The following is a 16,046-nucleotide window of genomic DNA, read 5'->3' as shown; positions in this document are numbered from 1 at the left end:
GGTTATTGAGAAGAAGTCGTTTGAAGATTATAGCCTATTCGACCTATGTGACCTTGAATGAAGGTCAAGGTCATTTGTTTTAACAAACTTTGTAGCCTTTCACACCAGCATGCTACAGGCCCAATAGCAAGTCCCTGGACCTCTTGGTTATTGAGAAGAAGTCGTTTGAAGATTATAGCCTATTCCACCTATGTGACCTTGAATGAAGGTCAAGGTCATTTATTTGAACAAACTTGGTAGCCCTTCACCCCAGCATGCTTCAGGCCCAATATCAAGTCCCTGGGCCTCTTGGTAATTGAGAAGAGGTTGTTTGAAGATTATAGCCTATTTGACCCATATGACCTTGAATGAAGGTCAAGGTCATTTATTTGACCTAACTTTGTAGCCCTTCACACCAGCATGCTACAGGCCAAATATAAAGTCCCTGGGCCTCTTGGTTATTGAGAAGAAGTTGTTTGAAGATTATAGCCTATTCGACCCATATGACCTTGAATGAAGGTCAAGGTCATTTATTTGAACAAACTTTGTAGCCCTTTACCCCAGCATGCTACAGGCCCAATATCAAGTCCCTGGGCCTCTTGGTTATTGAGAAGAAGTCGTTTGAAGATTATAGCCTATTCCACCTATGTGACCTTGAATGAAGGTCAAGGTCATTTATTTGAACAAACTTGGTAGCCCTTCACCCCAGCATGCTTCAGGCCCAATATCAAGTCCCTGGGCCTCTTGGTTATTGAGAAGAAGTTGTTTAAATGAAAAAGTTGACGCCGGACGGCCGGACGGACGGAGGGACAGACGGACGGACAACGGACGCCGCACCACGGCATAAGATCACTTGCCCTTCGGGCAGGTGAGCTAAAAACCAAGAGGCCTAATGGGCCTGTATCACTCACCTGGCTCTACAGCAACTTTCAAGTTGATCTAGGTCATTTCTGCAGATACTATGCTGATTACCATTTTACTCAAGTATCAGAGTAGGCAGCTAGGTTTATTCACGTCATTAAATTTTCTACAAGTCCTTTATTCCAGCATACTGTTGGCCTTATATCAGGTCTCAGAGTTTCTTGGCTATTGAAAAATCATTCTTTAAAGATTTAAGCCTATTTGACCCCTGTGATCTTTTATGTAGATCAAGGTCATTTATTTGAACAAACTTGGTAGCCCTTCATCCCAGTATCCTACATGTCTAATATCAAGTCCCTGGGCCTCTTGGTTATTGAGAAGAAGTTGTTAATTTGTTTTAGCCTATTTGACCCATGTGACCTTGAATAAAGGTCAAGATCATTCATTTGAAACAAACTTGGTACCCTTTCACCCAAGCATGCTACGTACCCAAAATCAAGTCCCTGGGCCTCTTGGTTATTGAGAACAAGCTGTTTGTAGATTTTAGCCTATTTGACCCATGTGTCCTTGAATAAAGGTCAAGATCATTCATTTGAACAAACTTGGTAGCCCTTTATCCAAGTATGCTACAGACCCAATATATGGTCCCTGGGCCTGTTGGTTATTGAGAAGAAGTTGAAAATGTAAATTGTGTATGACGGACGACGCATGACGCCTGACAAAAGGTATCACAATAGGTCAACTGAGACTTTGTCTCGGGTGACCTAAAAAGTTGACGCCGGACGAATGGACAAGCGACAAACACAGCACCATGGCATAAGCTCACTTGCACTTCCATTTTCAATCCCAATTTCAAATAGTTTTATTAATCAAACACAGTACTTTTTTTTAAATTAGCAACTGCATAGCATATTCTTGTTTTCAATCAATAATATCACTTGCATAATTTGTGTGCAAATAAGCCGTTCTCACAAATAAGCCCCATCCTTCATTCTTTATCATAATATCTCTTTGTCGGAAATGTAGAGCCCTTAAGTGTATCCATCTTGGCTCTCTTCATTTTTTATCATAATTACTCTTTGTCAGGGATGTAGAACCATCTTGTGTATGGAAGCACATACTGGCCATGTTACGTTGAACATTGTTGATATGATACCTACCTCTTCCTCCTTGCTGTTGTATTGACCCTTCAGTCCCATGTCCTGCATCAACTGTAGAAGGTCGTCCTTGTTATTGACTCCCACCATTTCTGATAGGATAGCTGCTGTCTCATCGCGTACATCCGACTGTAACAAACAAAGATTTCATTGAAAATAGAATTCCTCAGTAGTGGATGCGCTGCCTGTGACCACTATTTAAAGGTCACTATATGAAAATCATCATGCTTTCTGTTTTCTGAAAAAGCCACATATTAAAATTGAATTTATCAATGTTACGATTGCACTGTGTTTACAGTGAGGGGCGCCCATGGGGTGACTATGGGGCATTGAGTGTATTGGGTAACGTAGCGCGAGATGCACGTGCTTTACCTGTGATACAGGTGAGTACTACAGGTGTACTAGGTACGTGGGTCATTCGAGCTTTTGCAGCGCACCTCGACAGACGCTATAGTGCCCCCCCCCCCCCCCCCCCCCCCCCTCCCCTACCAAATTTATCTTGGAAAGAGAAGAAGATGTTGTTGTTTTGTTTTCTGTGTTACAGGTCTGTAAGCTGGACAAGGACGTGGTAATGAGGTCGAAGAGCAAGGACTATTATGGCGGTATCGCGTGTGGTTATGGACATTGTAGTGATTTTTGTGTGTGAAAATGAGTGCAAAATTAAATAGCGTCAGCTGCAGTAAGCGGTATTCTGAACACAGTGTGTTGAGTTTTATTTGATAAATAATTTATGTTCGTTTGAACTGGTGAATTAGAACATAAGTAGATTCAATTTGATGTGGCAAGTGAAGCGAAAAAAAATCTGGAAAACAGGTAATTACAAGAATTTCCTATGTGCAAAGGGCCATAACTCCAGCAAAAAATGTAATACTGACACGGGGTTAAAACTCAAACTATTATTCTTTGTTACAAAGCCACACACTAAGAGAAACCAAAATGTGACTGACAACCACTCTGATACATGATGACAGAGAAAGTGATCCCTAAGTGTCCATTATGCTTCAGTCAGGCAACACGTACAAAATCAAATTCAGGAATAATAAAAGAAGGTATTGTAAACCATACTGATCCCTCAGATCAATTACTTGTCCAGGGACCGTTTCATTTTCAGTAATGGTGATATTTCGATATGACTCATGACCTTTCGTTTGAAAAACATTTATAAGCAAGCATTTCTTATAAGAAAGTAATGTGTCAAGTTTTAAGTTTGATCCGATCCTCTGAAACTTGAGTTATTGATATAAAGTAATAATTATATAAGTAAAAACAAATTTTCTAAAAATAGTTACAGTGACCAAGACCTTTGACCTCTTGCATCAAAAAGCTATCAAAGCAAGCTATGTCAGGAGGGAAGCATTATTTTGAAGTTGGTTTATAAGCAAAATCTAGTTTAATGGACAGAGACCAATTTCCTAACTTTATGTCGCCCCAGACAGTCACAGAGTAAATATACAAACCTCGCTGTCGATGAGGCGAGGTAATAGAGTGGCCAGGACGTCTGGGCGGTTGCCTCCTATCTGTTTTAAGGTGCGGAGGTTGTTAGATTTGATAGGCACCTTGGAGTTCCCAAGCTGAGCAGACAGTTTATGGATGATTCTGTCCAGGTACATATCTGGTATACCCAGGTCCCTGTGGGAAAAATAAGTCATTTACACAGTGTGTTGGGAAAAACAATGGTTGTTTATACAGATCTCTGTGGGGGAAAATAATCAAGTTGTGTATTACATGTAAAGGAAAGGAAAAATAACAGAATACAGTATTTACACAAATAGGTCAATGTTGGGAAAAGTAATATAATAAAGTGGTTTATACAGGTCCCTGTGGTGGAAACAGTAACAGAAGATATTAGTTTATGAATGCAGATCCCTGTGAAAAATCTAATATCATATAACATAATATGCAGTTCCCTGTAAATCAAGAAACATATAGTGTCTAACTTGGGGAATTAAGTGAGGCTCAAACTCACACAAAGACAACAAGATCATATTTGTGGGTAATTTCATTGAGCAGCCATATAGTATACATAGATGGGCTTCTAATGAGGTACTGGCTAATTGGATTTTAATTTGTCTAGAAAAATAAATTGCTCAAATCATGTACTTATGGTGATACAATGCAACAATCAAGGGTATATTACTTGTGAAGGTCAAGGATATAGTCACAGATCTTGGAGTGAAGTTCAGGGTCATCTGTATCGAGGAGTGTGAGCAGACGCTGCATGATACTGTCAAAAGAAGGCGTGCCCCTCATGTCGGCGAACCAGTCCTCCTCCAGTAGCTTCTGAATGCTGTCCATGTCACCGTTACCAAGCATATTGCCTCGCTTTCCTGATTGGTCCTTTTGGTGAAAGCAACAATTAGATGTCAAACAGTCACAGGTAGAGGTAGCCAATTACAAAAAAGAGACTAATTCCTTTTAAAAAATCTTGTCAGATTAATTTTCAACAATATCAAAATTAATTCTAATACAATTATTTATGAATACATCAAAATAACATTTCCAAATATTTGAAATTTCCAATTAATTTTGCAAATGCTGATTTAATTATTTCATGATCATATTCATATTATCTAAATAAATATTCTAAGATAACATCTCTCATTCATCAAACATTTCACCTCTCACTGTTGATATTTACCTTAAACCTGACATTAGTGGAATCCTCGTCCACCACCATATTGGTCAGTTTGAAGGATTTTGACCGCTCCCTACTTTGAGCCCCACCAGACTTGGTCAGTTTCCGGACTCCTCGCATGGAGTCTGGTGTTTCTAGGTCATTTCGACTCCCAAACTCTAACTTCTTGGACTTCACTGGTAAATATATATCAAAACAAAAGGAATTTTACTATCAATGAGAGCCAGAATTCTGGATAAAGGGAGGAGTGTTGTCTAAATGGGGAGGGAACTTCATTTACCAGAGAAAACTTGTGTGATTTGGGCACACTGATCCTGATACCGTTTTGTGAAGCACAGATTTACTTGCTGTGAGGCTAAATTATACATCACTTCTGGAAATGTTTGATAAATACAAACAAATGTATATGGGTTTTTTTCCAGAATATAATGATTATAGTATAGCAATGAAAATATATTATTTCAATGGATGATAAAGGGACATAACTCTGCCACAAACTAGAACACTTACAGGTCAGCTAAGGCCACATCATGTGGCTAGATATTCCCTATAAGCTTCATTGACACTTGGACTTCAAAAACAATTACATGGAAGCACAATATACATATATATCATAAATACTCTGATGGGACTCGTTTCCTTCCATCTCAATACATGCTGGGCTAACGGGATGTAAATACCTGTTATAATTACTCAATAGTTATCTATGATTTGTTTTCATTAAACCTTAAAATTAACCTCCCCTACTAAGAGCAAGGATCATTGTCAAAGATCCAATTATTGACCTTTGGAGCCAAATGAGCATATATTCTTAAAGTCATCACAGTACCTCATAACAACACATGGTATACACTATATTACTCACATTCATATCTTGGTGTGACTGGTGTGGATCGTCGGCTGGTTTTAGAGTAGCCTCCCCTGATAGACGAGGTATTGGACAGTGTAGAGGAGGCCCTCATCATAGCAGTCAACTTCTGGAATGGATTCAGGGTTGACCTTCGAGCTTCATCATCATCTGCCCATGTAAATGGTGCCGCCGTCTAAAATTAATCGAGGACATATGACTCTTATTCATTGAAAAAAGTGCTGTAATCTTGAAATTCTGATATTTAGATGTCCTGGCAAAAATTCACACATGCAATTAGGGGAAATATTTCCAAATGGCTTAATTCAGAGCAGTGGACTCCACTTGTAATGATTTTAAATATCATATATAATATCCGGCTTATTATGATATTTTTCTGTTCCAAATTTTCTCTTTATTAGTTAATTAAAATATCCTGTTGACAGCCAAATAAGAATTATGATGTGAATAAGAACTAATGTGACGGCCGTATCGATACTTTGTGAATATTCACCATATAATGACATGTTGCTAGTAAATACTTTTATTACTAATTCGACAATTCATGATAAATGATTAATTCTTCAAAATAAGTACTGATCCATTCAACTAAAGGTTACATTACAATAATTTTCTGACTCCAGTGAAACATTAATTTATGACAAATATTGAAAGTGAAAGTAGAAGTATGCTGCGGTATTGTGTCGTGATTTTAATGACAATACAAATGTATAAACATCTATATCAATTAAAGATGAATTCTACCATGTTTGCTTTGCAACACCAGTTTTGATTGGTTTAAAACCATGTATTATTTGCCAATGATACACGCTCGTTTCAATAATACACGCTCGTGAGTCACGGCTGTTACAATTTTATGTATCTAATATTCACCCGTTATTAATACGGTTACTGTGGCCGAGTGGGCTATAGTCTTTTATCTTTTTATGACGACGCGAGTTCGAATCCTACAAAGGCCGCTTTTTTCTTGTTTTTTTCATCCTTATTTTATTTAAATTTTTAAAATCAATGCCATATGATAGATGTTCTTGATTGTAGTACTGTAGTGCATGTAAAGAAATGTATACTTTATCAACAAAATAATGCAATACTCAAGAAATAAATTACAAGGTTTTCCTGGGGTTTCTTTGCCGTTTTTCAATTAGGAAGAGGTAGATCTCAGAACTAAACAGTACATGGTAGAATAGAAATAATCAACTTTGACTCGTGTATTGTTGCAGGATATACAACTCGGATATTTTGCAATTTTAATTATTAACTCAGGCCTGCGGCCTTTGTTATTAATTTAATTGCAATATATCCTCGTCCTCGTTGTATATCCTGCAACAATACACGAATCATCGTTAATTATTTCTTAATTAATTTGATATTTTTATATCAGTTGTTACATGATTTTTGTTTAACGTTGTTTCCGTGCTTTTCATCTTCTACACTTCATAGGTTGTAATTGACCCAAATTCTGTTCAAGGTAGGGACAAAAGATTCCCATAAAGCTACTTCCTCGGTGGCAATAATGTCCAGTTATTATTACATAATGGTGGTTATAATATAATGCTTATTATAATATTTTTCTCTGGAAATAATAAACAGGATCCACTGTATTAGTAATGAAATATTTCGTCCATGTCTAAAATACATGTATGCAAATCAATGTTGTTTTTGATCACTGAAAGTAAACAAAATATAGAATATCACTATATCAATCCAGTATAATTTTATGTAACAAAAATAATGAAATTTTGAAAATAAATTGGGAGATAATGCTATCAATACGCCAAAAATAACAGAGTAAACTGACATGAAGTTGTGTAACATACTAATATCTGCAAGGCCTAATGTTCTTGCAAGCCAAATTGATTTTTGTGATAAAAATTAATATATCATTTCACAAGAAATTGTTCTCATAAGTGACAATTAATGCATGAAACCTTATGGTTAACTATCGAAAAAGGTTAGGCAATATATTTATCCACAAATAAACCCATGCCCACAAATAACTGTGTTCTTCATTTTTGCAGAATGGCTAAAAGTGGTTCATAAAATTAATAAGCCCTTCTTTGAACACACTAGTACGTAGGGGACGGGTTTATTTAAGGATGACTATGGTATTATAGTGATCTAAGAAGCTTCCACTACAATGGATATCTGTAGTTAGTATGAGAAGAGAGACATTTTACAAATTGACATTGTTTTATACATTCTTTGGATATGTTAAAACAACCAAATACATCAAAATGGACCTACAGAAAAAACACATTAATATCAGTTATGTACATCAGCCAAAACAAACAACATTAAAAAAGAAAAATAGCATTCATGGGAGTCTTAAAGAAAGACAGCATGACAGTGAGTGAAAAACAAGAACTCAGTACGACTGTGAGTCAATGTTAGGAACACACCATGACTGAGTCAATGTTAGGAACACATCATGACTGAGTTAATGTTAGGAACACATCATGACTGAGTCAATGTTAGGAACACATCATGACTGTGAGTTAATGTTAGGAACACATCATGACTGAGTTAATGTTAGGGACACAGCATGACTGAGTCAATGTTAGGAACACATCATGACCGAGTCAATGTTAGGAACACATCATAACTGTGAGTCAATGTTACGAACACAGCAAGACAAGTGAAAAACAGAGTCATTCAGATGATTATGACACACAAACGAGTCACTGCAACAAACAAGCATTCAAGTTCATTTAGACAACATTTGACTCATTTTCATATTAATCAACAATTGTGAAGGAAACGGCACACACCAAGTCAAAGTGAAGATCCTAGTGTACTAGCAAAGTCATTGTGAAAGCTAGTGAGTCACTGTTAAGTAGAAGCATGCTTGAACCGAGTTAGTGTGAATGAAAGAGCTCACAGCGAGTCAATGTGGAAGCACACCAGCCTGAGACTTCTGATGCTGTTATGTACATCAGCCAAAACAAACAACATTAAAAAAGAAAAATAGCATTCATGGGAGTCTTAAAGAAAGACAGCATGACAGTGAGTGAAAAACAAAAACTCGGTACGACTGTGAGTCAATGTTAGGGACATAGCGTGACTGAGTCAATGTTAGGAACACACCATGACCGAGTCAATGTTAGGAACACATCATGACTGAGTCAATGTTAGGAACACATCATGACTGAGTTAATGTTAGGAACACATCATGACTGAGTCAATGTTAGGAACACATCATGACCGAGTTAATGTTAGGAACACACTATGACTGAGTCGATGTAAGGAACACATCATGACAGAGTTAATGTTAGGAACACAGCATGACTGAGTCAATGTTAGGAACACATCATGACTGAGTTAATGTTAGGAACACAGCATGACTGTGAGTCAATGTTAGGAACACATCATGACTGAGTCAATGTTAGGAACACAGCATGACTGAGTCAATGTTAGGAACACACCATGACCGAGTCAATGTTAGGAACACATCATGACTGTGAGTCAATGTTAGGAACACATCATGACTGAGTCAATGTTAGGAACACATCATGACTGAGTCAATGTTAGGAACACATCATGACTGAGTTAATGTTAGGAACACATCATGACTGAGTCAATGTTAGGAACACATCATGACTGAGTTAATGTTAGGAACACATCATGACTGAGTCAATGTTAGGAACACATCATGACTGAGTCAATGTTAGGAACACAGCATGACTGAGTCAATGTTAGGAACACAGCATGACCACATCATGACTGAGTTAATGTTAGGAACACATCATGACTGAGTTAATGTTAGGAACACAATCATGACCTGAGTTAATGTTAGGAACACAGCTATGGATGTAGTCAATGTTAGGAACACACGGCATGACTCGAGTCAATGTTTAGGAACACAGCAGCTGAGTCACAGTTAGAGGAACAATTACATGACTGGTCAATGTGGACACACATCATGGACTGAGTCTAATGTTAGGAACACATCATGACTGAGTCAATGTTAGGAACACATCATGACTGAGTCAATGTTAGGAACACATCATGACTGAGTCAATGTTAGGAACACATCATGACTGAGTCAATGTTAGGAACACATCATGACTGAGTCAATGTTAGGAACACATCATGACTGAGGTCATGTTAGGAAACACATCATGACTGAGTAATGTTAGGAACACATCATGACTGTGAGTCATGTTAGGAACACATCATGACTTGAGTCAATGTTTAAGAACACATCATGACTGAGTCAATGTTAGGAACACATCATGGACTGGAGTCAATGTTAGGAACACAGCATGACTGAGTCAATGTTAGGAACACTCATGACTGAGTTAATGTTAGGAACACATCATGACTGAGTTAATGTTAGGAACACATCATGACTGAGTCAATGTTAGGAACACATCATGACTGAGTCAATGTTAGGAACACATCATGACTGAGTCAATGTTAGGAACACATCATGACTGAGTCAATGTAGGAACACATCATGACTGAGTTAATGTTAGGAACACATCATGACTGAGTCAATGTTAGGAACACATCATGACTGTGAGTCAATGTTAGGAACACAGCATGACTGAGTCAATGTTAGGAACACATCATGACTGAGTTAATGTTAGGAACACATCATGACTGAGTTAATGTTAGGAACACATCATGACTGAGTAATGTTAAGAACACATCATGACTGTGAGTCAATGTTAGGAACACAGCATGACTGAGTCAATGTTAGGAACACATCATGACTGAGTTAATGTTAGGAACACATCATGACTGAGTAATGTTAGGAACACATCATGACTGTGAGTCAATGTTAGGAACACATCATGACTGAGTTAATGTTAGGAACACAGCATGACTGAGTTAATGTTAGGAACACAGAATGACTGAGTCAATGTTAGGAACACAGAATGACTGAGTCAATGTTAGGAACACATCATGACTGAGTTAATGTTAGGAACACAGCATGACTGAGTTAATGTTAGGAACACAGCATGACTGAGTTAATGTTAGGAACACAGAATGACTGAGTCAATGTTAGGAACACATCATGACTGAGTCAATGTTAGGAACAAATCATGACTGAGTCAATGTTAGGAACACATCATGACTGAGTTAATGTTAGGAACACATCATGACTGTGAGTCAATGTTAGGAACACACCATGACTGAGTCAATGTTAGGAACACATCATGACTGTGAGTCAATGTTAGGAACACATCATGACTGAGTCAATGTTAGGAACACACCATGACTGAGTTAATGTTAGGAACACATCATGACTGTGAGTCAATGTTAGGAACACATCATGACTGAGTCAATGTTAGGAACACATCATGACTGAGTTAATGTTAGAAACACAGCATGACTGAGTTAATGTTAGGAACACACCATGACTGAGTTAATGTTAGGAACACATCATGACTGAGTTAATGTTAGGAACACATCATGACTGAGTAATGTTAAGAACACATCATGACTGTGAGTCAATGTTAGGAACACAGCATGACTGAGTCAATGTTAGGAACACATCATGACTGAGTTAATGTTAGGAACACATCATGACTGAGTCAATGTTAGGAACACATCATGACCGAGTCAATGCTAGGAACACATCATGACTGAGTCAATGTTAGGAACACATCATGACTGAGTCAATGTTAGGAACACATCATGACTATGAGTCGATGTTAGGAACACATCATGACTGTGAGTCAATGTTAGGAACACATCATGACCGAGTCAATGTCAGGAACACATCATGACTGTGAGTCAATGTTAGGAACACATCATGACTGAGTCAATGTTAGGAACACATCATGACCGAGTCAATGTTAGGAACACATCATGACTGAGTCAATGTTAGGAACACATCATGACTGAGTCAATGTTAGGAACACATCATGACTGAGTCAATGTTAGGAACACATCATGACTGAGTCAATGTTAGGAACACATCATGACTGAGTTAATGTTAGGAACACATCATGACTGAGTTAATGTTAGGAACACATCATGACTGAGTCAATGTTAGGAACACATCATGACTGAGTCAATGTTAGGAACACATCATGACTGTGAGTCAATGTTAGGAACACATCATGACTGAGTCAATGTTAGGAACACATCATGACTGAGTTAATGTTAGAAACACAGCATGACTGAGTTAATGTTAGGAACACACCATGACTGAGTTAATGTTAGGAACACAGCATGACTGAGTCAATGTTAGGAACACATCATGACTGAGTCAATGTAGGAACACATCATGACTGAGTCAATGTTAGGAACACAGCAAGACAAGTGAAAAACAGAGTCATTCAGATGATTTTGACACACAAACGAGTCACTGCAACAAACAAGCATTCAAGTTCATTTAGACAACATTTGAGTCATTTTCATATTAATCAACAAGTGTGAAGGAAACAGCACACACCAAGTCAAAGTGAAGATCCTAGTGTACTAGCAAAGTCATTGTGAAAGCTAGTGAGTCATTGTTAAGATGAAGCATGCTTGAACTGAGTTAGTGTGAATGAAAGAGCTCACAGCGAGTCAATGCGGAAGCACACCAGCCTGAGACTTTTGATGCTCAGAACCTCTACCTTAGGGTCTTTATCTGGTGGGAGAAGTGAGACCCTCCGTTGCTGAGAGAATACCTCACGTTCATCACCACTTTCATCACTCTCGTAACCCTGACTTTTTCTCTTTGACCTTTTTTTCTTGGCCACTTTATTGCGGTTCTGCATGCAGGGCATGAGCTGAACACCTTTTTCTTCTTCTACATCCTCTTCCTCATCATCCTCTTGAGAATCTGACTCCATGGTTTCCAAACGATATTTACGGGCAATCTGGTTTAGTACCCAACAGGTAGAAATGCTTTATGTCAACTTCCAAAACTTGAATGTTTCAGTACTAATATTAAAAGTTTTAATTATTCTATGTTTATAGACTCATTACTTTATATTCTCGACTTCACATTATCATTCTAACCTGGTAGTGCTTCTTATAACTCAACAACATATCTTTTTCCCCATTCAAAACAGAAATGATATGAATCTTTAAACCTTGTATCCGGAAGTGGAAAGAATTCCTACAGGGCCTTTTACTGGAGAGCTTGGGGCTGAATATCAATCCCATTCCCAATGGCAAAGCCCTTATTATTTGTTTCCCAATCCAAGTAGAAATTTTCCCAAAACAATACTAGTTTTAACAATTTGCAACAATGTATGGATGTTAAAATATAATAATCCTCTCATGTTAAAACTTTTTGAAAGCTAAAAGGCTAAATACTTTCATAATCCCTGCTCTCAAAAGGAAAAAAAAAACCTGAAATTTTTTGAAGTTTTCACTAATGGGGCATAACTTTCAGGAAAATCAATGAAATGAAAATGTGATGAAATAGAATTATAACAATCCTCCCTTGATATATTAACAACGTTTACCCTCCTATTGGAATCATTCCTTAAGTACCAGCTTCACATTTACCCTCCCATTTGGATCATTTCTTAAGTATCAGCTTCACATATTACCCTCCCATTTGCATCATTCCTTAAGTACCAGCTTCACATATTACCCTCCTATTGGAATCATTCCTTAAGTACCAGCTTCACATTTTACCCTCCTTTTGGAATCATTCCTTAAGTACCAGCTTCACATTTACCCTCCTATCGGAATTATTCCTTAAGTACCAGCTTCACATTTTACCCTCCCATTTGGATCATTTCTTAAGTATCAGCTTCACATATTACCCTCCCATTTGCATCATTCCCTAAGTACCAGCTTCACATTTTACTCTCCCATTGGAATAATTCTCTAAGTACCAGCTTCACATTTTACCCTCCCATTTGGATCATTTCTTAAGTACCAGCTTCACATTTAAACCTCCTATTTGAATCATTTCTTAAGTACCAGCTTCACATTTTACCCTCCCATTGGAATTATTCCCTAAGTACCAGCTTCACATTTAACACTCCTATTGGAATCATTCCCTAAGTACCAGCTTCACATTTTACTCTCCCATTGGAATCATTCCTTCAATGGCTTCAGACTACTAGCTTCACATTCTACTCTCCAATTGGAATTATTCCTAATGTACCAGCCTTACAATGTTCAGACACCATCTTATTCTCATTTTCTTGTACATGTCTATCATCCCAATCAGTTTTAACTTCTCACCTCAAAAATATCCATGGAAGAATTATCAGCCTCCACAGGACGTCCGCCCCACCCTGGGGGCATGTGACGAGGGTCAGGCTCGGGTACCTGTCAAAGATAACCAAACAGTGAAACAGGAACTATCTCCTAAAGTTTGTTTGATCTACAACATCTGTGAAGGTTTTGTTTCTAATTTTGTTCCAATTTTAGCTATTTCAGAAAAACATCTCTGCCACATGGTTCATAAAGATTTTTCAAGCACTTTTCAAGCACCATTCTCAACATTCAGGGAGCATTTTTTGTCCAAATTTGTACGAAATTGAGGTCATCTTTATATTTAATGTGATAGAAATAACAGAATCGTGTAGGTAAACTGCTCAAAATCACTGCACTTATAATAAATAACCAAACACTGAAATCAAAAAAATATCTCTAATTAAATGTAAATGATGTCATTCATTAAAACTTTTTTTTATAATTTCCGTTTGATAAATTATTCATTTTTAAGGGAAAAATCAGATATAGACATTATTTTATACTAGGGGAGAGAATTATTCCATGGAAAATATGGTAGTAAACTTTTACAGTAAGGGAGGGACTTATTTCATGGATATGAAGGGTACTCTTCTCACCGGTTTGAGTGTCCAGATATCCTTCTTTCGAAACGTTGGAGTGACCGGCCGGACATAGCCTAGGTTCTTTCTGATCACAGAGTTTGGAATATACCCTATAATATACAAAAATTTGATAATTTGGACATGAGTTCATAAGCTAAAGATTTTGTTTTAGTTTTAGTGTGTTTCTGTTGAGGAAAAATGTGAGATGATGAAATCAAGTTTCACAAGTTTCCCATATGAAAGGGAAAGAAAATGAAAGATTCTATTTATCCTCTTATGTATGTAATATTGCTATTACATCAATGCAAGGCAATGTTGATGTGACGTGATTATGTGTCACAACGTAATAGAATTGTTGATAAAGATCGTGAAGATGTGATTTTACAATTGAAACTATGGAAATTGACAAATGCAGTGATCAAACACTTCAATCCCTTCAGCTTAATTCGCAGAAATTGAAAATTTTCATTTCAATATTACTATTTTTAGATCAAACATGATCCAGATTCAAATTTATCATGGGACACATTTTTACCATCTTTTGGAATGATGTTGGAGCGGCGCTTCAGCAGTTCCCGTTCCCATGGTGTCAGCTCATCTAGGTTAGGGCTAGTCCTCTCACTGTGAATTCCTGTAAAACACAAAAGAAAGTCATGTTCAATATCCTTCAAAATCCCTTTAAAAATACATTTTATTAAATATGTGCAGCATGCCAGACTTCTACAACACCTGATGAGTGACTAAGCCAGTCCCCTTTCAGTAGGGCCGAAGTCTTCCTGATAGCAGGCGAAAGCTACCTGGTACTCGTAGGTAGAATTTTAGTCGAGTGTAACAGACTTCTAGATGTTCTTAATACATAAATATAGATTTTATATAGTTTTATGCTATTTTCCTCAATGATATCTTTATTTATGCATTACAATTATTCTAAGGCTAGTAAAAGTTTGATCTTACACAATCTTTCCATAGAAATTCAAAATAGAATCGGCAAGAACATTAAAGAGAAAAACTTAACTATAAATTTATTTTACAACAAATCCGAAACATTAGTTATTTTAACTTCGTTAACTAACGATTGATGGCCCGAATGGATAAATATCACAGGGGGTCTAAGTGTGGGAGGAAGCCGGAGAACCCAGTGAAAACCCACAATGCCAGGCAGATGACCCCTAACCTTTTCACGTCCAATCAAGGAATCAAACCCCGGCTGCATAGGTGAAAGGTGTGTTACCACTGTGTCACCCAACCATCCTTGGTATCCTTTTTACTACCCTACTGATGAAACCGTGGTGACTACATACTTGGTATATAGTTTTTCCTCTTTGTCTGTCATATACTTATGTGAGTTTGACATTACTCTAACAGCTTCATTCCTTGAGGGATTTTGATTAAACTCAAAATGCTGATTGAATTAAAATCAACAAATCATTCTTGTGGGCCCAAATTAAAGGGATTAGGGAAATTCTCCATTTGCATATATAGACCACATGGCAAAAAAAATATACCCCATTCCTGATGAAATTGTATTAGTTTAATTTGCCCTTGTTTAAATACAATTATCATCTGTATTAATCAACAAATCAACATACGTCTGTTTGATCTGATAAAGTTGATGGTGGAACAACGACAGGTCTATATGACAGGGTAGTTGTATACAAACAGTCCAGGTTATGGCAGTTTATCTGTTATTGTCAATGGGTGGTGTTAAATTACTTCATTACTGAACTTTACAGTGAAAATTAACCCGACTGAGAATAATCATTATTACTTACTTAATACCCCCACTCCTCCATACAGATTTATAT

General features: G+C 37.2%; 1 protein-coding gene across 4 annotated transcripts in view; it reads right to left on the bottom strand.

Moving 5' to 3' along the window:
- The window catches only part of LOC117317673, a 102,627-nt gene that overhangs the window by 38,564 nt on the left and 48,017 nt on the right, over nucleotides 1-16,046 (bottom strand). For 3 of the 4 annotated variants that reach the window (XM_033872541.1, XM_033872543.1, XM_033872542.1), the window contains exons 29-37: nucleotides 14,777-14,872; nucleotides 14,257-14,351; nucleotides 13,646-13,732; nucleotides 12,073-12,318; nucleotides 5,498-5,675; nucleotides 4,636-4,808; nucleotides 4,135-4,334; nucleotides 3,455-3,626; nucleotides 2,001-2,126 (exon numbers count right to left, since the gene is read on the bottom strand). In XM_033872541.1, the coding sequence (XP_033728432.1) occupies nucleotides 2,001-2,126; nucleotides 3,455-3,626; nucleotides 4,135-4,334; nucleotides 4,636-4,808; nucleotides 5,498-5,675; nucleotides 12,073-12,318; nucleotides 13,646-13,732; nucleotides 14,257-14,351; nucleotides 14,777-14,872 (1,373 nt within the window). The remainder of the gene's footprint in view (nucleotides 1-2,000; nucleotides 2,127-3,454; nucleotides 3,627-4,134; nucleotides 4,335-4,635; nucleotides 4,809-5,497; nucleotides 5,676-12,072; nucleotides 12,319-13,645; nucleotides 13,733-14,256; nucleotides 14,352-14,776; nucleotides 14,873-16,046) is intronic. The other variant, XM_033872544.1, reaches the window with a different exon arrangement.

The sequence above is a fragment of the Pecten maximus genome, chromosome 19 (genome assembly GCF_902652985.1).
Source record: "Pecten maximus chromosome 19, xPecMax1.1, whole genome shotgun sequence".
Lineage (NCBI taxonomy): Eukaryota > Metazoa > Mollusca > Bivalvia > Pectinida > Pectinidae > Pecten > Pecten maximus.
The sequence above is the reverse complement of the archived record's forward strand: the minus strand, read 5'-3'. Positions and strand labels throughout refer to the sequence as shown.